This window comes from Eufriesea mexicana, unplaced genomic scaffold (genome assembly GCF_001483705.2).
Source record: "Eufriesea mexicana isolate 0111107269 unplaced genomic scaffold, ASM148370v2 scaffold1576, whole genome shotgun sequence".
Taxonomy (NCBI): Eukaryota; Metazoa; Arthropoda; class Insecta; order Hymenoptera; family Apidae; genus Eufriesea; species Eufriesea mexicana.
The window spans coordinates 70,870-97,501 of NW_016909689.1; the positions used below are offsets into that span (position 1 = coordinate 70,870).

At 31.7% G+C, this 26,632-nt stretch overlaps 1 protein-coding gene across 1 annotated transcript in view; it reads left to right on the forward strand.

The window, feature by feature from the left end:
* Positions 1 to 26,632, forward strand: part of timeout (circadian regulator timeout) — a gene marked incomplete at its 5' end in the record, with an annotated part of 52,808 nt that overhangs the window by 20,707 nt on the left and 5,469 nt on the right. Inside the window, 3 exons of the mRNA XM_017901255.1 lie at positions 15,321 to 15,420; positions 17,812 to 17,946; positions 25,649 to 25,855. Coding sequence (XP_017756744.1) covers positions 15,321 to 15,420; positions 17,812 to 17,946; positions 25,649 to 25,855 — 442 coding nt within the window. The remainder of the gene's footprint in view (positions 1 to 15,320; positions 15,421 to 17,811; positions 17,947 to 25,648; positions 25,856 to 26,632) is intronic.

A 26,632-nucleotide genomic window follows, 5' to 3' on the forward strand; every position in this document is an offset into this window, starting at 1 on the left:
GAAGATTTTCTGCAGGAAACTAGACACATAAATTGACGGGACACTCCCTCAGGTCTGAACGCGTCTTCCTCGTGCTTCGGGCTCGCCCTGGGCTTGCTTTCCCCGCCCTGTTGGACTCGTTTCAAACCCAGACAATTAATGTATCGAAAGTATATCACGCGGTCCGTTCGGTTTACCAGAAATTCGGGGATTTATGGGAATCACGGGTTGGGATGGCTTAATCGGATTCTTCTGGGGACACGTGCTGACTGCTGGAGAGATTGATTTAAACGTCGCTGTTCTTCCAGGGATTTATGTTTGTCCTGCTTGTTATATTGAATTGGATTTTTCGTCAGTGTAGTTGTGTTTGTTATTTATTTTTAGTGGCTTTGAGATGAATTTGATGATTGTTTGAAAATGGATGTTTGCGAAATTGTTGATATAATCGAGATAGGTATACTTATTCGGTGTAAAATTGTTTCGTGTTCTAGTGAAAAAAGATTAGTAATGGAATTTTCTATATTATCTGAATTATAATTGTAGAATTCATTGCAGTGCAGAATTTTTATTATCTAATGTTTTCTGTTCATGTTATGATGTTCATGTTATGATTTTTCGTGAGTGTAATTGTGTTTGTTATTTATTTTTACTGGGTTTGGGATAAATTTGACGATTGTTTGAAAATGGATGTTCGCAAAGTTGTTGATATAATCGAGATAGGTGTACTTATTCGATTGAAAATTGTTGTGTGTTGTAGTGAAAAAAGATTGGTAATTGAATATTTTATATTACCTGAATTATAATTATAGAATTCATTGCAGTGCAGAATTTTTATTATCTACTGTTTTCTGTTCATGTTATGATGTTCATGTTATGATTTTTCGTGAGTGTAACTGTGTTTGTTATTTATTTTTACTGGGTTTGGGATGAATTTGACGATTGTTTGAAAATGGATGTTGGCAAAATTGTTGATATAATCGAGATAGGTGTACTTATTCGATTGAAAATTGTTGTGTGTTGTAGTGAAAAAAGATTGGTAATTGAATATTTTATATTACCTGAATTATAATTATAGAATTCATTGCAGTGCAGAATTTTTATTATCTACTGTCTTCTGTTCATGTTTCGAGGGAAGCAATGATTTCTGAATCCACGTGATTCACGTTTGCAAAAATTTGCGCGAAATGTAATAATACAGATACGTAAGGGAAATATACGTTGTTTTATTCAACAGGATCAGACCTATGCTAGGAGCGTTTATAAGACATCATGGAAATTTCTGAAAGCTGATTTTAAGTTTATTTCTCTGCTTGCATGAAGCCTTCAGATACTGCGAATTTGAGTATTACAGTTTATATCTTGTGAATTTGTATGAATTACAATATTTGTAACGATAATTTCGTAGAAAAGAAGAATTATAAAATTCAAAGGATATTTAGGATGAATTATAGATATATAATTTATCTACAGTTTGAAATCATTTAAATTCTCATATAAAGCTACTTGAGGAGGTACCAATCAATTAACAGTGAAATTTCAGATCGCTTATTCAAATTTCACTGAAACATTACTGACAATTTAATAATAATTGCTCCAATAATTTAATAATAACAATAACTTAGAAATAATTTAATAATAGTTATTTACAATACTAGTTTAATAATGATAACAATTTTACAGCAATAATAATAATATTAACTTAATAATGATGAAAATTTAATAGTAACTTTCATCAATAATTTAATAATAACAATAATGGATAAATAATTGATTAATAGTTAGTTACAATACTAGTTTAATAATGATAACAATTTTATAATAATAATAATAATATTAACTTAATAATGATGATAATTTAATAATAACTACGCCAATAATTTAATAATAACAATAATTGAGAAATAATTGAATAATAGTTAGTTACAATACAAATTTAATAATGATAACAATTTTACAGCTATAATAATAATATTAACATAATAATGATGACAATTTAATAATAACTGCGCTAATAATTTAATAATAATAATAAGTGAGAAATAATTGAATAATAGTGAGTTACAATACTAGTTTAATAGTGACAGCAATTTTACAACAACAATAATAATATTAACATAATAATGATGACAATTGAATAATAGTTGATTTAATAATAGTTAATAATAATGCTAACTGATAATAATTAAAATAATAGTTAATAATAATAACAATTTAATAATTTAATAACAGTTAGAACAATGTGATAGCAATAATAAATTTTAATAATTTTAGAATAATAATTTTGATGTTAAAAATTTAATCCTAATAATAGCAACGATTATGCACATTAATATTAATACACGTAAATACCATTTTAACCTTGTAAGAAATTAATTATATCATTTAAAAGAAGAATGATCGATAATATTTACCGGTAAACTAATGCAAATTAAATACTATTTTCGTCGATATTAATTTTCCAAGAGGTCTCTCGGCGACTAAAAAAGAAAAAAAGAATGGAATAGTTACAGAATCCTATTAATCCATTGAACTTGCAACCATAACTCAAGGGCTGAAAAACGCCGCAGCGGAATAAGACTCGAAGGCGTCCCTCTTAACGTTGCCGCAGCGAAAACAATTTTAACAGCATTGTTCTTTGACGTGGCGCTGCAGTTCACTGCCGCCTTGGAAACGTGGCAATAAATTTTTCCTTTGCTCTCTTCAAATCGTGGCGGTAATATTAAACTTTCCGTTCGCGAGCTTCCATCGCGGCTTATTCCTTCGAGCACGTTATTTCCCTTGCCGCGCTGCTGCAGCCCTTCCCTAACCCTCCAGCAACTATCGCTTTCTTTACCTTTTGCCCTGCGAGACACGCATAAACATTCGTATCAAACGCGAGAGCCAGGCCAGGCACGCGCCGCGTGATCTTAACGCCCTCTTTCGTGAAATTTACAATGGAGAAACGACCCGAGACTATCGAGAACACGCCGGTTAATAAATTCCACCGTTTCTTCTCTTGTCGAACCTCTTCGCGACTCGGGAGTGGATTTTATGGCAACAGGAAACTTATTCAGGAATAGTGGATCACTATCGATGTCACTATGTTCTAATTTATTATAATAATAAAAAATAAAATTGTATTTTGTAAATTAATTTTTAAGTAACTTCGAATTGATATTTGAAATACGTCGGGATATTAATCCCTTCACTAATAAGCGCTTCGGTAGGCGTGAGACGAGTTTCCACTTAACTCACTAGCGCCACCACGACCCGTAACTGCAATACGCGTTCACCGTAAATAGCGTATATATCTTTGAATTACTTTCTAATTTTACTGAGACGATCTCGGAAGTTACTGATCGGTATTAGTGGGTGGCATCACGTTCTTAGGGACTCGTGTGTGAGTGAGTTAGTGAGGGACACATACACGAGTCCCTAAGGAGACTTTGACCACTATAGGTACTACAATTGGATGTGTGTTTTGTTTCCCGGTTCGACGCTCACTTCCCCATTCCTGTATGTGCAATTCCCGATTAACTATAATACTAACATTTTGCTTCAGTATAAGTGTTAATACTGTTTTAATCGTATGGTCCATGGTCCATATTCCTCGTCATTGCGAGAATTAAATAAATAAAAATTTATTTTGCTATGCAAATCATTTATAATTATCCAACTTACTATACATTTACACTCATCAGCTCTTATGCCACCGCAAAACTGTCAAACGTACTCGTTATATACATTGAAAGCCAACTCCACAATTCAGTCATGCCACCCTCTCAACCTCACAAATCCCATATTATGTTACTAACTTGAATTTGGGAACTAATCGATACCTAAGCTAATAATCTCTCGTTCTGATATATTTAATACAATAAAGTAAGGGCAACCTGATACAAATTTTACGTCTGAGGGTACGAAGTATGAGAGAAACTAAACGTAATATATCCTAGGTTAAAATTTGTTTAGTTATCGTTAAATTAATTTAAGACTTCTTTGACACTATAACTACAATACTTATTTGTAATGAGTACCTAGATATGATATACATAATTGATGATAATTAAAGCAGTAAAAATAATGAAAATAAAATAGGTATACTTATGTAATTACAATTACATTCGAACAAAAATCGATATTAATTTTGACGTAAGCAAAACAAACATTAATACGTAGAATAATTATTTTCTCAATTACTGCGATATTCTAAGCTAAAGGTCACTCGAAGGTCATTGCGTAGCAGTTGTTGAATTCGTCTTTTCATCAGCAATACGTCAACACTATAACGTCAATAGTGCATAATGCCATTTAAAAAAGTCAAAGTGATCTAATGAAAATTTCATCGAATGAAAACATTTTTCGAAATTTTTATTATTGCAATTTGTTTTCCAAGAAGAAAACATGAACTTTCATTCCAATCATTCTTCTGTCAGACTAACCTAAATTCCTCAAAAATCTGTGCGACTGTTGAGAACACCCTACATATTTCTTTTTCGCTTTTGAGTACAAAACTGAATAAAATATTTAAGGTGAACCTGTGTTTGTACACTCTACGTGTACCTAAGTATGTATAACTGTGAGTAGTGTGTATGTTTGATCCATGTAATTACAGTATTCTGCTCTTCTCATAGATGGCGGGACTTTGATATCTCTTACAGCCATGCACCCAGTATATTTATTGTTGCACCGCGTGGATGTGGATGAGCTCCACGCGGAGGGGGCAGCTTGGTAAACTTGAGTTGCCCCTTTTTCTCAGTGTGCCGAATCCCTTACGAGACACCGAGCACTTAGGTGGTAATAAAGCGCAGATTGTGGTTGTAATTACGCTTTATTTTACGATTATGATGTGGGTGTGTGCGATTGGTGTGTGTGTGGTGTATCGTCTTCTCCCTTGACGTTTTTCGTTTCGTTTTCCGTCTTCCGTTTACCCTCTTGCGTCTTCCAGTTCTACTTCACGTCTGTCGTGTCTTGTCCGAGCTCCAAAACCGTTTTACGTCATCTGATGTGTTTTGTTTGATTTCTCACGATCGTCTGATGTTTCGTTTTCTAATTTTAGTTCACGTCTGTCGTGTCTTGTCCGAGCTCCAAAACCGTTTTACGTCATCTGATATGTTTTGTTTCATTTCTCACGATCGTCTGATGTTTCGTTTTCTAATTTTTTGATCGTCAAGAAGAACGGCGAGGCGAGTCTTCCACGTATTATTGCTGTCGCAACATTTATGTTATATTTATTTTTCTTTTTCTAGTTTTAATTTTTTCCCATATTTAAAATTACGTGGATCGAACGATTGGACTTAGGTAAATATTGCACACGTATAATATATTGCAAAGCCACGACAAACGCGAAGAAGGTGGAAAAATGGCGTTCCCATGACCGCCTTGAGGCAAAATCATTTCAATACGCCTGTTACGAGAGTGGAACAGGCAAAACGTTTCATTTGCAGCCACTGTGACAACAATGGGGTGTAGAAAGGATTATTAGGGGCGGGAAGGGCAGGGAAGAAATTAACAGCGGGACTCGCAATGGCGGCGATTTCAATGAGCCTCGTTGCACTGATATTCGTTTCCCTCTTGCCGCGTGTCCTACTAGCTTGCGAATAATCCTTTACGCGACAACTTTTCAAACTAGTTACAATACGATTTTAAACAAAACCTTTTGAAACAAGTGACTACCGTTTCATGTATTATGTATTACATAGCCCCGAAAACCAGAATTTCCCCGGGCTTGAAAAAGTGCGAATGTAACGGGGAAACTTTGAAGAAAATTTACATGAAAATGTACAACGAAATGAGATCCGCCATTTGCATGGGCGTTAAATTCATACGTAACACGCTTTTAAACGCGTTACTTGCTAATCGAATGAAGCACTGAAAAAGCGTGCGCGCGAATTTTTTAATTATTTATCATGCTCATTAGAGGCAAGCGAGCCTAGTCGAGCAGGGTGTTGATGATGTTTTGAATAACGTGAGAGATTCGTGAAACTTTCTTGGCATGTGTTGCGTGTATTTCGAATAAACATCGAAATGAGGAAATAAATGGATGTAAAAATATAGAAATATATAAATAAATGCGTAAATAAGAAAATAAATAAATATACAAATAACGAAATAAGTAAATATAGAAGTAAATATAATATTAGGAGTTGTTGAAATTGAGTTTTGGAAATTTCGAAATTCGAATTTCGAATTTTGCGAGCTTTCGAAAATTTCGAAGCTTACGAAATTCGAGGTGCTGATTTTACGTTGTAAAATTTTATAATAAAAATGTTAAAGAATTAATAAAATTAATATTTTAGAAATAACGAAAATACTATTAAATTGTATAGTAAAAATATTTATCGATCTTGGGTGTTTGAATTTTTTAATTTTTGAAGCTCTTAACTTGTAAAAAGTCGACTTCATTTTGCAAAACTTTTATATAAATTATTGCAACAGTGATATGGAAATATATAAATAAATGTATAAATAAGAAAATAAATAAATACACAAATAACGAGATAAGTAAATATAGAAATAAATGTAATATTAGGAGTTGTTGGAATTGAATTTTGAAAATTTCGAAATTCGAATTCCGAATTTTGCGAGCTTCCGAAAATTTCGAAACTTACGAAACTTGAAATGCTGATTTTACCATGTAAAATTTTTTAATAAAAATGTTGCAAAATTAATAAAATTAGTAATTTAGAAATAATAGAAAATATTATAAAATTGTATAGTCAAAATATTTATGGATCATGAGTGTTTTAATTTTGAAATCTTCAAAGCTCTCAATACTTGAAGAGTTGACTTCATTTTGCAAAACTTTCGTATAAATTTTTGCAACAGTGGTATGTTAATTTTGTAGCTTCTAAAATTTTTGAAATTCTCTAAATCTTACATGCTGACGTTACTTTGTAAAATTTTTGTATAAATTTGTATAGCTTTCATTTAATTTAATTTTGTAACTTTTGATACCTTCGAATCTATCGAAAATCGGAGTGCTGATTTCGTTGTATAAAATATTTGCATAAATTCGTGATATTCATAATTAAAGAAAACATAGACAATAACATAATAATACAGAAAAATATACAGTTAGAATTTTATCTAAAAATTTTAATATTTAAATCGTGATAAAATACTTTTTCCTTTATTCATCAATTTTCTATTTCTTCTCGAAATTTTTATTTCTTCCTAGATTTCAAGAATTTCAAATTACAAAAATGTTCGAAGCTTCAAATTCTCGGAACTTGAAATTTCCTTAAGTTTCGGGGAGTTCCCAAGTTTCGACGTTCCGAGGAAACTATTATTAACCAATATGACAGACGAAAATTAATTTCAAAATAATTTTTTATTCGGATAATAATTTATCCAAGCGGAAAGTAATTCGTGGAGGAGATTCAAGCTTTCTACTTTCGCTAAATTTAATTTCATTCATTGGACAAATTCCGTGTTACGCGAATGGAGTATGAAATTTCTATAATATAGTTAGAACAATGTGATAAGAATAATAAGTTTTAATAATTTTATAATAATAATAGTAATTTATTAATATTAAAAATTTAATAATGATGGTAGCAACGAATATGTACATTAATATCAATACACGTAAGTACCATTTTAATCTTCTAAGAAATTAATTATATCATTTAAAAGAAGAATGATCGATAAAATTTATCGATAAACGAAAAATGTAAATTAAAAATTAAATTTAATTTCATTTATTGGACGAATTTCGTGTTACGCGAATGGAGTATGAAATTTCTATAATAACCTCTGGTGTCCTGCTGTTACGAAGCCTCGTTAATTTATGTTGCTTGATTAGACATTTAATTTAAATCAGTAAGCTTTTTGTTACGCAAGAAATTTGAATAGAAACAATAGAGAGATTCATGCACGATATGAAAATTTATTCGGCGCCAATGAAAATGTCTGTTTACATTGAAAGTTGTAGCCATATATTTCACGTTTCTCGATAGAGTTTGGCTATGGATTATGCAAATCACTGTTTCCGTTTCGTAGAAATTTTAAGTTTCGTTTTTCGGTAAAGTGTCTTCGCTCGATATTACTGTATAATCATCCATGGTGAAGCATGTTAATTATGGGAACGAATATTATGCAAATATTATATCCAACGTCTCTATTGTGATTTATATTTCATGAACTTTGGATATTCCTAAAGAGAATATTGAAAAAATTGTTAAAGAATCGCGAAAATCAGGATTTGAAAATATATTTTTATTTTTGATATTAAAATCTTCCAGTAGACACATTTTTTGATTATACTAATTTTTAAATTACAATAATTATACGATATTAAACAAACGACAAACATAAAATTGACGAACAAGAGAAAAGAAATCGCTTTGCTACCTTGTTTATTTATTTATTTACTTGTTTATTTATTTATTTATTTATTTGTACTTATAATAACATTTGCTAACATAAAATAGAAAAGAAATATATACTAATATACTAAAGAAAAATATACTATTGATAAAGATAGATTTGGGCAATACCAAAGATTAACAAGAATAGATCATACCAATTTTTAAAAATAAGTATAGTAAATAGGTCTGGAACTTCGTGTTGAGGTCCTGCAAATATTGTGGCTAGAAATGGACACCTATATCTCCTACCTTTTTTAACAGTTAACACATTAGTATATTTAGATAGAAATATTTAAATAATGAAAACAACTCGCAATAAACTATTTTAAACAAAATATTGATTGACACTTTTTAGAAAATTCTTCTCTCTCTCACTCTTATTAACCACTCATAAACACGACTCAAACATGAAAGTTATTATTATTCTTCATTATTCGTTCAAATATAAAATTTAATTCTATTCGTCAGGTTAAACAAACTTCTATATCTATACACTTTCTGACAAGAATTCAAAAACAAGGCATTATTTTCTGTAATAGCATATTATCTTCTGAAATACATACATATGTATATATTATGTGTGGATAGAAATGGACACCAATATCTTCTACGTTTCTTTAACAGTTAACACATTAGTATATTTAGATAAAAATATTTAAATAATCCAAACAACTCGCAATAAACCATTTTAAACAAACAATTGATTGACACTTTCTAGAAAATTTTTCTCTTTCTCCCTGACTCTTATTAACCATAACATACCCATGTTTCCTCTTTGACGATTCTCACATAACCGTTTTATTCTGACACATTCTTCTAAACATTTTTCAAACATCATTCATACTAAACTCCACTCGCACATATTATATTTATATCATCGCAAATGAGTTTCACTTATTCAACCTCATTCGCATTCACGCATATAAAACCAACACTCACAAATATCTGCAAAAGAATTCGATAAAATGGAAGAACAAATTGGCCTTTGATAAAAAGATACCATTGACCAAAAATCGCTATAGACAAAATTCAAGGATCATCGTACAGGCCTAAATAGACCATAGATCCCTGTGCTCCTAGATGAAACCCTAGAACTGACGAACTATTTCAATTTTGAACTCACCAGCGACGTTTGCTACAATCTAACTGTAATCCAACCACACAGGTAGCAATCACAGTCTCATCCTGCGATTCACGATAGCAAAGACAAGTTGGACAAAAGCTGAGAAGCAAATTTAAACGTCTGCCTCCGTCTTCGACATGCAATCCTCGAAGATTCACAGCCTCCGCGACTGAGAAAACAGAGCATTCGCCGTATCCTGCTCGTTACATGCTCTGTTTGTCGGGAAGCCATCGGACAACATCGCGCCAGAACACGTTGTGGCGATAATCTTGAGACATTACCTGCTTTAAGACGTGAGAGGTACCCGGCAGCACGTGCGCGAAAGAGAAATAGAGAGAAAGTAAGAACGATAGATGGGGGCAACGCGACGATATATCTGAGTACGAGTTAAAACGGTATTACCCCACTTCGAAATTGACGATTAATCATAGGTGCGCACCCGCTGCTCCGCCAGGAAGGCAGCTGATTGCCCTCATACCACTCATTCAGACGGGGACAAACTTGCCTGCTAGGGGATGTTATTGATTTCTTCGCGGATCCTTAAGATCCCCTGTACACCTGCCCTTTGGGGATCTAACGAGCGAGTACACCAACAGAGTGATGTATGCTTATTCTAATTCTCAAGAACAGTTTAAGAATTATTTATGATGGTCCTGTCGAATCTGTCTTTCATCGATTTCACGTGCTTCCGAGGGTTCCGTTGAGTTTGTGTTTGATCGAAGTTTGCTTTGAAGTTCCACGTGATTTCCAGGTGTGATGTGAGTCTTTTGACACGTTGATGATTTTCATGTACGATGCGTGTATGTGACACTGTGTTAGCGATACTAGGTCTGTTAACGCGTCAGTTTAGACCCCATGTGTAGGCCCCAGTTTAGACTTAGATATTTGTCTCAGGAATTAGTGTGAATATAGATTGGTGGAACATTAGTTTCTGAAGATAACAGTAATTTTAACTGAAGATGACAATACTTTCCCCTAGATGGTCTGAAAACCAAATTTTCTGTTAATTCTTCTCTATTATATCTTCTCTACGATACAATAATTATTGGGGTAGGAATAGACCCAACATCATCTACATAATCTCATGAAAATGACACATCCTTTTGATAAAATTTTTCATTTCTTACTAATTAATTTATATTTCGTGTTTTCTTTTTTTAAATATAATATTTATGTACGAGTAATTCGTCTGCAAAAGGGTGAATTTGATTTGCAAAGAATAAATTTGATCTGCCAAAGGGTGAATTTAAAGTGCAAGAACTGTATCACTATGCCAAAAGAAATTTTTCCATGTTCTTCTGACAATGAGATCATTTTATGACTTTCTAAGTGTGATACTGAAATATATTTTTATTTAGAAAAAGTTTCTGTGAATATTCTGAAGCATTCCAAGGTCGTTAGGATAATTTTAATTTTTTTTATTGATTTATGGTATTTTAGACTGTGTTTCAACTTAGGGTTCGTTGTTTCATAATAACCAATTATAATACAATTAACTTCATTGTCATCATTGTCATCACTGTAATCAAATTTAATTCAATTTCGATTGAATTCGTGTACTCCATTTTACGACCTACAATTATTGATAATTGGAACGAAAATTGATTAAACTAAAATATGTTATAAATTATAATACACTTGGAAAAGTTTCTTTAAATAATATTTCATATTCAATATGTAAATATTGTACAAAATGTAATAAAAATAGGAATCTTGTAAAATTTTTATTTTGTCCACTTCTATATTCTAAATATATTTTACATATGTAATATTAATATAAAATTTTACATCTAAATGTATCCTAAAATTGTAATATTATTTATTATAATTTAAGAGAAAAAGAAATATTGTAATTTAATTTTTTATATTTTTTTTTAATTACCAAGTATAGATTTAAAATTTGACCTTTAGTACATCATTTTTATTATGCAGTTTTGCAAACTCGATGATTAATTGTTGCTCGGTAAATACACAGCTATTAACAGAAAATGGATTGATTGCCGTTTCACCCTTAGCAAGAGGTGATTGGATTACTCAGGATATTATTGATTCCCTGACAAATTCCTTCCAGTGGAGTCTCCTCAAAGTTTATCTCACGTCAAATTAATTACTGCAAATGTTGTGCTTCAGTTGAAGTTGAAAGTCGTGATTAAAAGATCTGATATTTTAGTTGCTGGTAGCTATTAATTAAATATTAACAAGTAATCTAATATCAAGTATTATGTTTACCTCTGTAATAAATTGTGAGATGAAATTAATTAAAAATTTTTAATTGCACCGTTACTTATGCGTATAAACGAATAAAGTGTTTCTTTGTCTCTTATTTGTTTGAAATATAATAAACAAGTTTTTAAACAAATTAAAATCATCTATGGTAAATTATAATATTAAAAAGTGAAATTTACATTTTTAAGAAATAATTATTCAATCGACAATCTCGTTTTTGAAATATAATATTTTATTTTATATTTATATTTTTATGTATTTTATACCTATATATTACACTACATTTTTATGTTAGAACCATTATTTAATTGAAAAACAATTAAACAAATTTCTTCTACGTTTTCTAACAGTTAACAAATTAATATATTTATATATTAATATTTAAATATTGATATCAATTCGCAATATAATATTTTAAACAAAAGGATTCACACTATCTAGAAAATTCTTCTCTATCTCTTGCCCTCTCTCTCACTCTTATAACACATGTTTACTCATGTGTAAACAACCAAATGTTTTAAACATTTTTTATCAACATTCACACTAGATTCCACTCGCACATATTATATTTATATCATCCCAAATGACTTTCATTTATTCTTCCTTATTACCATTCGCACATAAAAAACCAATACTCGCAATAAGTAGTAACTTAGTAACCCAAAAATTCTGACTACAAATAAATTAAAAATTTTTAAATACAATACTGTGAAATAGTATTCAATAATTCAATAAAAGAAGATATTCCTCTATTTTATGAATAATTTTAAAGGTATTTTATCATAACTTCTTAAATATTCAGTCTAAATATTAATAACATACTTGAAAGATATATCAATTATTTCTTTTCCCAATTTAGCCAATTTCAACCCCCATAAGTATAATATTCTCGACTATATATCAATGACCTTCAACCAAACTAATACGATGAACTTCTATATCGTGATAATTTTTAAATATTCTATGAGACCTTTTAACTCGTGCAACCCCTAATTAATTAGCCGAAGGGTACTAATAGCTTCTTCCTTAAATTGTCAAATAAAAATAAATAAAAAATTGACACGTACACGATATAAATAAAAATTATTTCCATTCATTTCATCGCGTCGATAGAATATATAACATATTCTCCACAAAATTATAACGACTAATTTACTCGCACCGTGGAACAAAAAGGGTTGAAAATCATCGATATATACCGTGCATAGTCTCTTCTATAATAACCGTATTACTGTTATATTCCATACGAATTCCACGTTCATCGTCCATCACACGACTGGGCAAATTGATATTATCCACATGCCCGTATAAACGAATCTAGCTTGTCAGTGTGTGAATAGCAAAGAATCAGCGTACGCGATTTCATAGGTGAGCAAACATCAGGTCACGCAAATGAGCGGCAAGGAGCAGTGCAAAGCGAATGAAAAAGGGATGAAACGTATTATTGATTCGTGGACAAAATCCATGAAAGGAGAGGCTCGGTCGTGAAAGCGTTTCATTTAAATAATTTCATGCGTGGATGCCCTTCGCCCCTCAAAACTGAATGGGGGCAAACTACGGCCTGGCTATTCATTTGACATTCATTTAGTCCGTGAAGTCGCGCGATGCTACGCGACGGCCATTTAGGACAACCAACAAGGATCCACACCCCCTGGCACAGGGGTGAAACGTAATCGTTGGAAAACGAGCGTCGTATTTTTTCCCCCTTTATCTCCTTTCGAGGAAACAGGGGCTTAGGATCAGGAATTAGACGCCTGGCATTCTACGGGACCTCGTTTGCACGATAAATAGCTGGTTACGTTGTTTTCGAGTGCCCACGAATACACAATGTTGGTCTTATCAAGCAGATGCAGGTTTATTAACTCCTATCAGAGAAAACGGGCTGTCTCGAGGCGAGATTGAAGGGTTCGCCAAGGCTACGAAGGGGTAGTTCTTTCTTTGAAAGGAAGTTTTTTCTTTTTTGGAATTTTGAGTTATATCGACCTGTTAGGTTATTAGTGGCCACATTAATCAATAGGGAAACCTAAAGAAAGTTATGGTGTATATTAAACTATGTTAGTTGGTGTCTTTTAAGGGTGCGATAATTCTTTTACACGATTGTCCATTTTGTGAAATCTTTACTGATTTTGAAATATTGTGATATCATATTTTATTTATAATTATGAGGAATGTTAAAGTTCGAATTATTTTAATTTGTGGGTTTTAAGAAGGGGTTGTTCTTTCTTCAGAGGAAATTTTTTCCTTTTTTGAGGACAAAGGGTAATTTTTGGTTACATCGACCTGTGTTAAGTTATTAGTGACCATATTATTCAATAGGGAGACCAAAAATAAAATTATGATGTATATTAAACTATTCAGATTGGTGTCTTTTAAGGATGCAATAATTATTTTGGACGATTGTCCATTTTGTGAAATCCTTAATAATTTTAAAACATTATATTATCATATTTCGTTTATAATTATAAGGAATATTAAGATACGAATTATTTAAATTTGAAGATTTTAAAAAGGGGTAATTCTTTCTTCAGAAGAAATTTTTTCCTTTTTAGGGGGCAGGGGTAAATTTTGAATTATATCTACCTGTTAGGTTATTAGTGACCATATTATTCAATAGGGAGACCAAAAGTAAAATTATGATGTATATTAAACTATGCAAATTGGTGTCTTTTAAGGGTGCAATAATTATTTTGGACGATTGTCCATCTTCTAAAATCTTTATTGATTTTAAAATATTATATTATTGTATTTTATTTATAATTATAAGGAATATTAAAGTTCGAATTATTTAAATTTGAAAGTTTTAGGAAGGAGTAGTTCTTTCCTCGAAAGAAATTTATAACAGGTCATCTTCTGTTTGGGGTTGATTATTTATTTCACTTCTTGAAAAATTATTTTAAGTTTTTGGTTGTTTATGTGTATAATAGGATTTTATGTACAGTAATTAATAGTGCATCGAATTTAGAGTATTCCTTTTATGTTTAATTGATAAAATTTATATTACAAATTGATGTTAATGTAATATGTTAATTAATATGTGTCTTTTGAAATTAATGAAGCAATAGGAAGAATTATATTTATTGCATTAATAATTACTGATTGTAATTCAATAATTCTATCGATAATTTTAAAAGATTAAATTAGTTAACAAAGATCAATGACTTTAAAATATTGTATCATCATATATTATTCATAACTATGAGAAATGTTGAAATTCGAGTTATTTTAATGTGGAAACTTTATGAAGTGGTAATTACTTCCTCGAAGGAAATTTATAATAGCTCATGTTTTGGAATTTGTTGTTCATACGTACAATAGAATTTCAGATAAAGTAATCAACAGCGTATCAAATTCAGAGAATTTTCCTTCATATTTTGCTAATATTTTTCACAAAATGGAAAAACTATTTCGAAGCTTGAAAATTGATCGACCCATTTGCGCTATAATGTTTTTATAACACCACTGTTTTCGAGTCCTCTAACAAAGAGATCACTCACCTATATGGTACTCAGCAAATCCTCCATTCTTTCATAAACCATCACAAAAACCATTCGCTAAAACCGTTCGAATCTCTTTGAAACGTGACAAAGGTAATAAAATAACAATTTGACAACTGACGATTAACAGCAAATCCATCGTTCCAGGCCGTGCGAAGCGAGGTGCAGAAGAGGCTTCCAAAGGAGTGGTCCGAAGACGAGGTGTCCCAGCTCACGGAACTCTGGCAGGAGCTGAAAGATGACGACGGTAATTTTCGAAGAACCTCTCACCGATTGAATTTCATAAGTGATGAACACCTCAGAGGAGGAACAGTATAATTCGACGGGGAATGCTCGATCCCTGGCTGACCGCGCCTTGAAACAGTCGAAGAATTTTGCGAATGCCTCGTTCGGGAATTCATTAGCACCCGTGACGATTCTCGAAATTTAATTAAGCGCCGAACATGGGTGACGGCCGGCTGTGCAGCTTGCGGCAATAATTCGGCTGCCCCGTCGGGACGCCGAAGAATAATATCCTTTCAGACAGAAAGATTTTCAGCAGTCTTGTAAAACTTGCCCCATCTCCGCTCACCCTCCCATGATTTTAATACTCGCGATTATTCTCGCACCCTGCCATGAGAATTCTCGAAAACTGCAGCATCAACTTTGTCCCTTTCTGTTCGTTTCAACTTTGATAATGCAGTTTTTACCTCGCAGATGGATTTTTCCCAAGTCGCTGACCTTTGCCTGTCAGGGTGTTAGGGTTATATGATCTTCTCGTTAGCACCGGGGCTATCGACTTACGGTGTGTGTATGTACAATACGTAAATATAGTATACCAGGATAAGAATAGTTGTAATGATGAAGATGAGTATGATGGTATATACAGGGTGGTTCATTTGAAAGGGATTAATTGAGTAGCTTTTTTATTAATTGATATTTGAGCAGATTTTTCGTAATATGCAATATTTGGACTGTTTCAAGAGATGTGTTCAGTCATGGAAAGAATTTTCTCTATCACTGAGACTTCTTTAATTTAAATACATTTATAATATATTTAATTTATATGGTATATTTTTAAGTAGAAAGTGATTTTGTGTGAAGAAATGAGTCTAGGATGTGAAATATTTAGACACCCATCCTATTTCTCCCTTCGTTCTTCTATTTTAAAATATTAATTTAACACTATAATCCCCTATAATATCACATAATTTTGTTCTATCGTGTCTCTTAAATTGTATTTTAATTGTTCATTGCTAAACTCCCTTATTATAACTAAGGGATGTATTTATGATAATTAATGCTCCCTCGTAGCAAGATTTCTAACTTTTTCCTGCCATAGACAAATAGAATCCTGATATTTAATTATGTTTACAATATATTTAATTTAAATGATATATTTTTATGTAGAAAGTGATTTTGTGTGAGGAAATGAGTCTAGGATGAGGACTAATAGGCACTAACTCTAAATTTAGCACTTTAACTCCTATAATATCACGTGATTTGGTCCTAATGTGTCTCTTAAATTTTATTTAAATTCTTTATTGATAAATTCCTGTACTATAATTAAAGGATATATTTAAAATAATTATTACTTCCTTATAGTAAGAGTTTTAACTTTTTCTTGCCATAGACAAATCGAATTCTGATTATGGAGGGTTAAAGTCAACAGAAAATGAGTTTAAAACGTTACAAAAATATAATTATTGAACAACAACCCAAAGCACTTACAATACCCCAGATAAATCACTGTGTAATACATTTAATTATATTTATAGTATATTTAATTTAAATGATATATCTTTAAGTAGAAATTGATTTTGTATGAAGAAATAAGTCTAGAATGTGAAATATTGGGCACCCACCCCATTTCACCCTTACTTCCTCTAAATTTAATACTTTAACCCCCTATAATATCATATGATTTGGTCCTAATGTGTCTCTTAAATTTTATTTTAATTGTTTATTGATAAATTCCTGTACTATAATTAAGGAATGTTTTTATGGTAATTAATGTTCTCTCATAGTAAGATTTTTAACTTTTTCCTGCCATAGACAAATCAAAACCTGATGTTTAATTATATTTATAATACATTTAATTTAAATGGTATATTTTTATGTAGAAAGTGATTTTGTATGAAGAAATAAGTCTAGAATGTGGAATATTAGGCACCCACCCCATTTCACACTTTATTCCTCTAAAGTTATTACTTTAACCTCTTATAATATCACATAATTTGGTTCTGTCGTGTTTCTTAAATTTTATTTTAATTGTTTATTGCTAGACTCCTGTACTATATTTAAGGGATGTATTTATAATAATTATTACTTCCTTATAACAAGATTTCTAACTTCTCCTTACCATAGACAAATTAAATCCTGATTATGGGGGGTTAAAGTGAACAGAAACTGAGTTCAAAAAGATACAAAAATATAATTACTGAACAGCAACCCAGCCCATATACAATGCCCCAGATAGATCACTGCGTAACGGTGCCTTAATCTATTACTAGCAGGAAAGTTTGTAGAGTAACGGAGAAGGCTCCCGTGTAATTTTCCTGATTCGATTTTCCGCCCGTCCTCTCTATCCTATTGAACGAACATTTCATCCCCTTAAATGTCGAATTAATAGCGATACGGTTTATACTGTGTACAACAGATCCAGTAGACCTGATCTTCAACGGGCTCACAATAAAGCGACCGAAGCCAAAGATCAAGGAGAAGCTTTTGGAATTGGGATTGGCCAAGGATCGCAAGGAGCTACGCAAAAAGCGATCGAGAAAAAGCAACCACGGTGAGTGTTCACTCTCTCTTTTCCCGCATCCTCTTCGCCCTCTTACCCCAGCCTTTTCTCCGCTCTCGAGGCGGCTCTGAAGCACCCCTTGTCCGGGCCAATCCTATCCCATTCCATTCGCATCTGTCTTTCTTACCATCCTTAGATTCCGCGACTATTCCCATCCGATCAGTCTTCTGCTAACACGATTGCCCGCGACTGCACGCACTGGACACGTTTCTTGGAATAAGGACCCGACACTTGTCAGTGGATTAAGGAAAGTGAGCAGCTGAGATATACAAGTGCGGGGTTGAGACTAGAGAGAGAGAGATGCCAGTCGTCTTGAAGAGTTTTCTTCTGACTGCTTATGATTGCAGAAGGTTTTTTCAGGTGGGCATTGCGCAGAGGCTTGGTCTCGTTTGGCTTATGGGGGTTGTGGAATTGGCTCCGTGAATGAGAGATGTTGAAGCATAAGTGTGCATGTGTATGGGTGAATGATGGTGTGAGTGAGGATACGTTGTGTGGGGATATTCGTTTCGTGTATGAGGATAATATTATGGTTGGTATGTTCGGTGATTGTTATAGGAAGGAGTCAGTGAGAGAGTGAGAGAGTATACAGTGAGCAGTTAGAGAGATTACATATTGTGAATACTCTCGAGACAAAGGAGTGTAAGAGAGACAGAGAAGAGTCAGTCAGTGAGAGAGTGAGAGAGTATATAGTGACAGTGAGAGAGATTACTCTCGAGAGAAATGAGTGTAAGAAGGATAGAGAAATATAGCGTAGAATAATTATATTTATTATATTCGTCTGACTGTTTTGTAATTAATCCTTTGCACTCGAGAGTGCAAAAATTTCACAAGATTTGGAAGATCGATATTAATTAATATATCAAATTTAGTGTAATGTAACAGTGTGCGAGGTATTGAAATCAAATAATTCTACAATCCTGTTATTATACAATTCTTTATTTACTGCTTAAAAAAGTATTGTCAGTTTTTTAGTAGAGAATCTTTGAATTTCTACTCTTCTTTAGCCAAAAAATCGTCTAGTGCAAAGGGTTGATAATGAGAGTAGTATTCTATAATTATACATTATCGTCCAATTTGCTCGCAGGGGTAGCCTGTGGGGTATGCAGAATTATTGGATCGATTAACCCTTTCGTTGGTTATATCGTGTATACTCGTGTTGAAAAGATGGCAGTGTTTTGTTTCATGATGAGTATAGTTCTTGTGGAGGAAACAAATTGGCTTTTGCTATTTGAAATACAAATTGGATAATACATTTTCATATTTTTATTGCGTTTTGGAATAATAATATTTGATTATTTAATGTGAGGAGGTTTTTAATTCCTAATATTATTTATTTATGAACTGGTAAAATTTAAAATTCGGTAAAGAATCTTAATGAATTTTAAACAATAAAAATATTCATTTGTTTAGAAACCGTTAGGATTTTTAAGTAAATGACAATTAAAAAAGTTTATCATTTATTTGAGTTAATTAACATATAGGTGTATATTTTCGAAATTAAATAAAACACTGATAGTGTTGAATATTGGAGGTTGCTTTGATATAGTGTAAGTTTGAGATGGTTGAATGAACAAAAATTTTGTGAGCATAAATTATATATATATATAATATATATTATATATTATGTTATATATTATATTGATATATATTTAATAATTATAGCATAAATAATTATTAACTATATATTAATGTGTATATTAATTTTAATTTTATTACTATAAAATTGAAATAAATAACTCCAGTGTTCCAACCTACTTACATATCTAATTATAACTGGAGACTGCAGTACTCTTCTGCACAAACTAATGTAAAACGTTCCTCGTTAAAAATAATACTGCAAAATAAGATTAATATCGTATAATTCAGAATAATTCCTTAATCTGAAGAAAGATGAATTTACAGCAACCATAAATTTAATATTATTTCGCAGAAGAGAAAGAAATATTTCTACAATCATCTACCAAATTTTACACAAAAGCACGATATTAATTTTTATAATGATTGGATTAATTTGATCTTTTTTTAAATAATCAGTACAATTGTTATAATAATTTTATTTCAAATTAAAATTCTAAAGATGCAATATTTTTATCGTATCTAAGAAAAATTTTTGTAATATTTAGTCCAATTTTGTTTCTTTTCTTTAAATATTTAGTTTACGTGTTATAAGTTTTATTATAATTTTCTTGCAGAATAAAATACTGAAAACACAGTTCGAATGTTACGTATCACTTGGTGGCCATTTATAGCCATTTATTTCTAAATATTTTTCGAGGCATAAATCTCGATTCGCTGTTTATCCGATTCATAAAATCCCCACGCGCATTGACGATCTCAAATAAGCAAAATACACATGAGGGATATTTTTTAAAACACTATAGACGAATTTGTATCAATTATTTGGCAGGCTACACGTTCAACCAATTCCATGAATCGTGAACGTAGAAGATACGATCGAAATAATATTTGTCTTTCTATTTCGGGCGTTGTGCGAGCAGTTCATGGCAGCATCGTTGCAGAATATAAATCTTGTTATTTAATATCGAAAAACACGGACTCGGGCCGTAGTTTTCCTACAACTGGGCCAATATCACTCGTCTCTATCTCCCATTACGTCGCTAGCAATTTCATATTTATCATTTGTTATTGTTTTTCTGTTTCCCGCCGTGTCCTCTTATTTGTATTCAATGCATCGCCATAGATCGCACGGTAGATAGACAGTCAGGCGCAAAAGTCTACGTATGTACATCCCATAGCTTTAAAATGTTGTAACAAGGATAGTAATATATGTCATATTTTTGTCACTGAACGTTGAAATATTCGAATTCGTATGTATTTTAAAAATTTGTTAAATTTGGGTATATTTGTTTAATTTTTTAAAAGAGAAATGTAAAAGTGTACTTGAATACTTGGTTGCGAATTTATTAGTAACATTTGGTAAATAGTTAATTTACTTCTAATATTGAAGTTTAAAGATAATGTAATTTTTAATTTTTAATTTTTCGTTTATTAATGTTATTATATTTTAAGAATATTACTAATAAACGAAAAATTTACAAATAATATTAAGATTTATAAATATTGTAATTTAACAATATTATTAATAAATGAAAAATTTATTAGTAATATTATAATTTAAAAATGTTATTGTTAATTGAAGAATATTAGTAGTAAATGAAAATTGATTAGTAATATTTTAATAAAATTACTACTAATAATATTTAGTACTAATTAGATTATTTTACTAATATTTGATATTAGGGAAATTATTTTATTAGTAATATTCAGTAGTAAAAAAATTGCTTTATTAATAATATTGAGTACTATGGAAATGAAGCTATTTTGGTATTAATAAAATTATAATAATTTTTGTTAAATATCTTCATTAAGTAACAAATTATTCTAAGTATCACTTTTGATGACATGCATTTTACATTGTTATGTGTCCATCGTTATGTTTAATGAATGGAAGTTTTTGATTGCATCTCTTAGTTTGGCTTTCCCAAAATATTTCATTCTTGAAAACTCTTATGTACTAAAATATTATACTTCATTTAACATATTAATATTGTAATTTTCCTAAATTTATAGTATTGTTTTGTCAATTGAAGTTATTTTTCCATATGAATAATTCTGTTCACGCTACTGTTAACTATAATTCACACAATCTTTGACCAATTTAGTACATTTTCAAAATTTTTTCAAATTAATCCATTACGCTACTGTACAATTTTTTAATATTAATATACTAAAGATAATACACTAATAATAAAAAATGTAATACCAATACGAGTATACTATATCAAAAATAATACTATACTATCATAAACATACTAAAAAATATACTAATTCCAATATTTCAATACTTGTAAGTATATTATACTATGTATAATATTGTAGTATACTATTATCAGTATATTTATACAAAATAGTAAATTGAACTATACCATACATTAAAATTATTACCAAATTATAGAAGAATATTTATTACTTATTAGTGTATTAAATTAGTATACCAATAACTGATAAGTACCTATTTTCACATAACAGTAATATATATATGATATAATACAAGTCATATATATATTAATAAGTACTTTAATAGCTCGATATACCAATAATAACTTTAAAATGAAACCCAATCTCATCTTACATTTCCATCTACATATGCAACGCCTTACATAACCTCACTTCAGCCTCTTCCTGTAACCCACCTAATCAAAATTCAACGTACTTATCCAAACTTTTGCATCCGACTGTATAAGTTCAGAAGATGAAGCATAAAAGCAAACTTCTGTCTCTGTATTATATATTAACAAACATTTTAATAACTCGAAACACCAATAACAATTTTAACATCGAAATCACACCCAATCTCATCTTACATTTCCACCTACATATATACAACGCCTTACATAACCTCACTTCAGCCTCTTTCTATATCCCACCTAATCAAAATTCAGCGTACTTATCCAAACTTTTGCATCCGACTGTATAAGTCCAGGAGACGAAGCATAAAAGCAAACGTTTATCTCTGTGTTATATATTAACAAGTATTTTAACAATTTGATACACCAATAACAATTTTAACATCGAAATCACACACAATCTCATCTTACATTTCCATCTACATATATACAACGCCTTACATAACCTCACTTCGGTCTCTTCCCATGAGCCATTTATCCAAAATTCTACGTACTTATCCCAACTTTTGCATCCGACTGTATAAGTCCAGGAGACGAAGCATAAAAGCAAACGTTTATCTCTATGTTATATATTAACAAGTATTTTAATAACTCGATACACCAGTAACAATTTTAACATCGAAATCACACACAATCCCATCTTATATTTCCACCTACATATATACAACGCCTTACATAACCTCACTTGAGCCTCTTTCTGTAACCCACCTAATCAAAATTCAACGTACTTAACCAAACTTTTGCGTCCGACTGTATAAGTCCAGAAGATGAAGCATAAAAGCAAACTTCTATCTCTGTATTATATATTAACAAACATTTTAATAACTCGAAACACCAATAACAATTTTAACGTCGAAATCACACCCAATCTCATCTTACATTTCCACCTACATATATACAACGCCTTACATAACCTCACTTCAGTCTCTTCCCGTAAGCCACCTACCCGAAATTCAACGCACTTATCCAGACTTTTGCGTGCGACTGTATAAGCCCGGGAGATGAAGCATAAAAGCAAACTTTTGTCTCGGCTTACGTGCCATCGAAACGTTTCCACGCCGCGCACCTCGCCCCGAATCGAATGCGATTCCGCGAGCCGGAACACCCGGTATGCTTCCAGATGCAATGGCGGACCTTAATATCGCTTGTGCGCCGATCGAAATACTCGAGGAACGCGAGTGGAAATATTTTTCACCGCGTTAGAGCGAATTCCTCATCATTGTAACCCACGTTTCCACGACGTTCGCGAAGATCGTTTCATTTATTACGTCCACGTTCGTTTCTGGCTCTGATTCGGCGAACGATCGAAATTTTCCTCGAACTTCGTTAAAGTTAATGAAGTTCGCTCGAGCTTCGGAAAATTCGGAGTTTCGAAAGTTCGAAAAATTACCAGGCTGCCAAGTGCGTCCTTCCTTTTCAGCCCGAAGATATTAACGCGACGTGTAAGTTCGAATTTCTTTGTCTCAGGCTCTTGCGGAATTATACAGGTTGGGGAGTGGGTATAATCGAATATTTTTCTCTGATTTTTTTTCCCCCTTTTCTTTCTCTTTCGTTTCGAATAGTTGAATTTTTCAGCAGCTAGCTGCAGTGCAGCATGCGGATATGTAACCTGGCCGTTCGCGACTTTAACTTGAGCACCGTAATTCCAAACTTTCGTCCTACTTCTCCGTGCCTCTGCTAGGTCGTAATGCGTTATATACTATTGGAAAACCGGAAGAATTTTTAAGTTTCCGGAATCTTAATTAAAATTCTATTACTTTTCTGTCTGTTTATGTGAATTGGTCCATGTAAAATTGCTCGAGCACAGGAATTTCTGTTCCAGGCTAACAAATTTTTATCCAGTGATAGTGGAATATCTGCATCGATGTAAACTCGATTTTGGAATTTCAGAATTTTCGTTAAAATTGTGTTATTTCCCTGTTTGTTCATTAACGAGTCTATTATAGGGATTTTCACGAGTATTGCAAAGTAACAAATTTGTTTATCTGTCGGAGATGAAATATTTGGAGAATTGTAGGTTAAATTACTTATTTTTATTTCTTATATTAGATATAGAAAAGGAATAAATATTATAAAATAGGAAAGTTTAATTAAACAAGAATTTGTAATAATTTTTTGAGTAGAGTATTTCCTTAAGTTTTTTAAATTTAATTAAAATTTAAAAATTACTTTTCCATTTGTTCGTGGATAAGTTGATCTCGCGTTGATGATTAAGAAAAAGATAATCTTCTAAAATAATAATTTTTAATTGTATCTTCTGAGTCTTAATTATAATTGTATTATCTTCTTATTTGTCTGTAAACTTTATTTTAAATTCGATTCGAAAATGTTAAAATAGTATCATATTTACTGAGAAACAATTTTTCTACGTGATAACAATCAAATATTTGCTATTAAATGCAATAATGTTAATAATAAATTTCTGAATTTACAATTTAGTAAATAATAAATGTCACTAGACTCAGTGACACTGATTGCATAGTATTCTAAAATGGAATATTATCGCAATAATTTTCTATATTTTTATATAATACCATTAACATTCTAACTTTTATTTTTATAATTATCATACTTCTTATAGATAATAACCATAATCGGTCTTTCGCATCTCACAGAATAGTATTTTCCTGCATTAATAAATCATCAAAAATTGAAACAGAGGTGACAAACAATAATCCCTAAACGAACAATTGAAGCTATAAAATCAAATTCCACTAAATAATCAGAAAGCAAATAACACCTTTTCCAAGCAATCACCTAAGTTGACTAAACCAACATAATTATATAATACTACTAACATTCTAACTTTTATTTTTATATTTATCATAATAATTTACAATTTAGCAACTAGTAAATATCACTATACTCAATTACTGATTGCATAGTATTCTAAAATGGAATATTATCGCAATAATTTTCCACACTTTTATATAATACCACTAATATTCTAACTTTTATTTTTATATTTATCATAATAATTTACAATTTAGCAACTAGTAAATATCACTATACTCAATTACTGATTGCATAGTATTCTAAAATGGAATATTATCGCAATAATTTTCTACACTTTTATATAATACCACTAATGTTCTAACTTTTATTTTTATATTTATCATAATACTTATGGATAACAACCATAATCGGTTCACTGTATTTCACAGAATAGTGTTTCCCTGCATCGATAAATCATGGAAAATTGAAACAGAGGTGACGAAGAATAATTCCTAAACGAGCAATTGAAACTATAAAATGAAATTGCACTAAATAATCAGAAAGCAAATAACACCTTTTCCAACCAATCACCCAAGTTGACTAAACCAACATAATTACCAAGCATCGAGTCGTCCAATTTACCATCAGCAGCAAATTTGACTTTCACATAGAAATGTACACACTTAAAACGTTTGCCTGTAAAACGGCGAGAATCGTGGAAAGCCATATCGAAAAACGTTTATATCCATTTCCCATTACTTTGTAAAAAGGTAAATCGTCGTGGGAAACGCAGTCTGCCAGTAATTCCGACGAGGATGAAGGCAGCGACGAGGAAGCTGGAAAATCCTCGAGCAATAAGAACACGGCTCCCAATAAACCGAGGAACAAGGGGGCGAAGAAAAATGCGAAGAAACAGCCGACGATGGTTTACACGGATGCACAATTATCTGGACTCTTGAGGGATGTCATCGAAAAAAGTGAGTAACACCGTATCGCTCCCTCTTTTGTCAGCTATGTCGGACATTTTCAGTGATTTATGGGAATAAAATTCGCGGCAGCTACTTCGAATATTATCCACCCCTCCTTGGCACCTCTGGAGAGAACAGACAAATGTCTTCGGAGGGCGAGAAGGGGCCGGAGTGATCCGCAGTGATCGTTCGAGTGTAGAAGAAAAAAGAAATGGAGAAAGTAATGATTTGTCAAGGAAGCTGCTGCTCACTGTACAAATGTGACCCTGCATTGGCTCCAAGTACCGGTTTATCCCCCATGGCTTTTGGCGAAGGAATCGTTACAAAACGATCCTGTAGTCCTCCTGCGTCGAACCAATGTGCTTGTCACCTATCAGAATACCATTGCTCTCGAGAAGGGTCCCAGGTTCCGCTGACATTTCAAAGCAGGCTTGATATATTTTCTTAGGATATGCGTGAACTTAGGTTCCGCTTACATCGTCCAAGATTTATTTATTCCTCGGGTCACTGTATCCTACCCTTCATACGTGACTGGGTGCACCTGCAGTCGTAAACACCTGGGAATTTTCTAGTGGGTTATGTCGTATCTGTGATAAAAATATTTGGAATAATTTTTGGTATTTTGAAAGTCGATTTATTTTTAACTTCTTTCGTGCTTTATTCGATAAAGGGTTTTTAAAGTTCCGAATGGTCGTTTTAATATTAATTGGAATTTTTCTTTGAATTTTCTATTTATAATTAATTTTAATACTGGATTACGATGGTCTGGAATTAATTTCTTCCAAA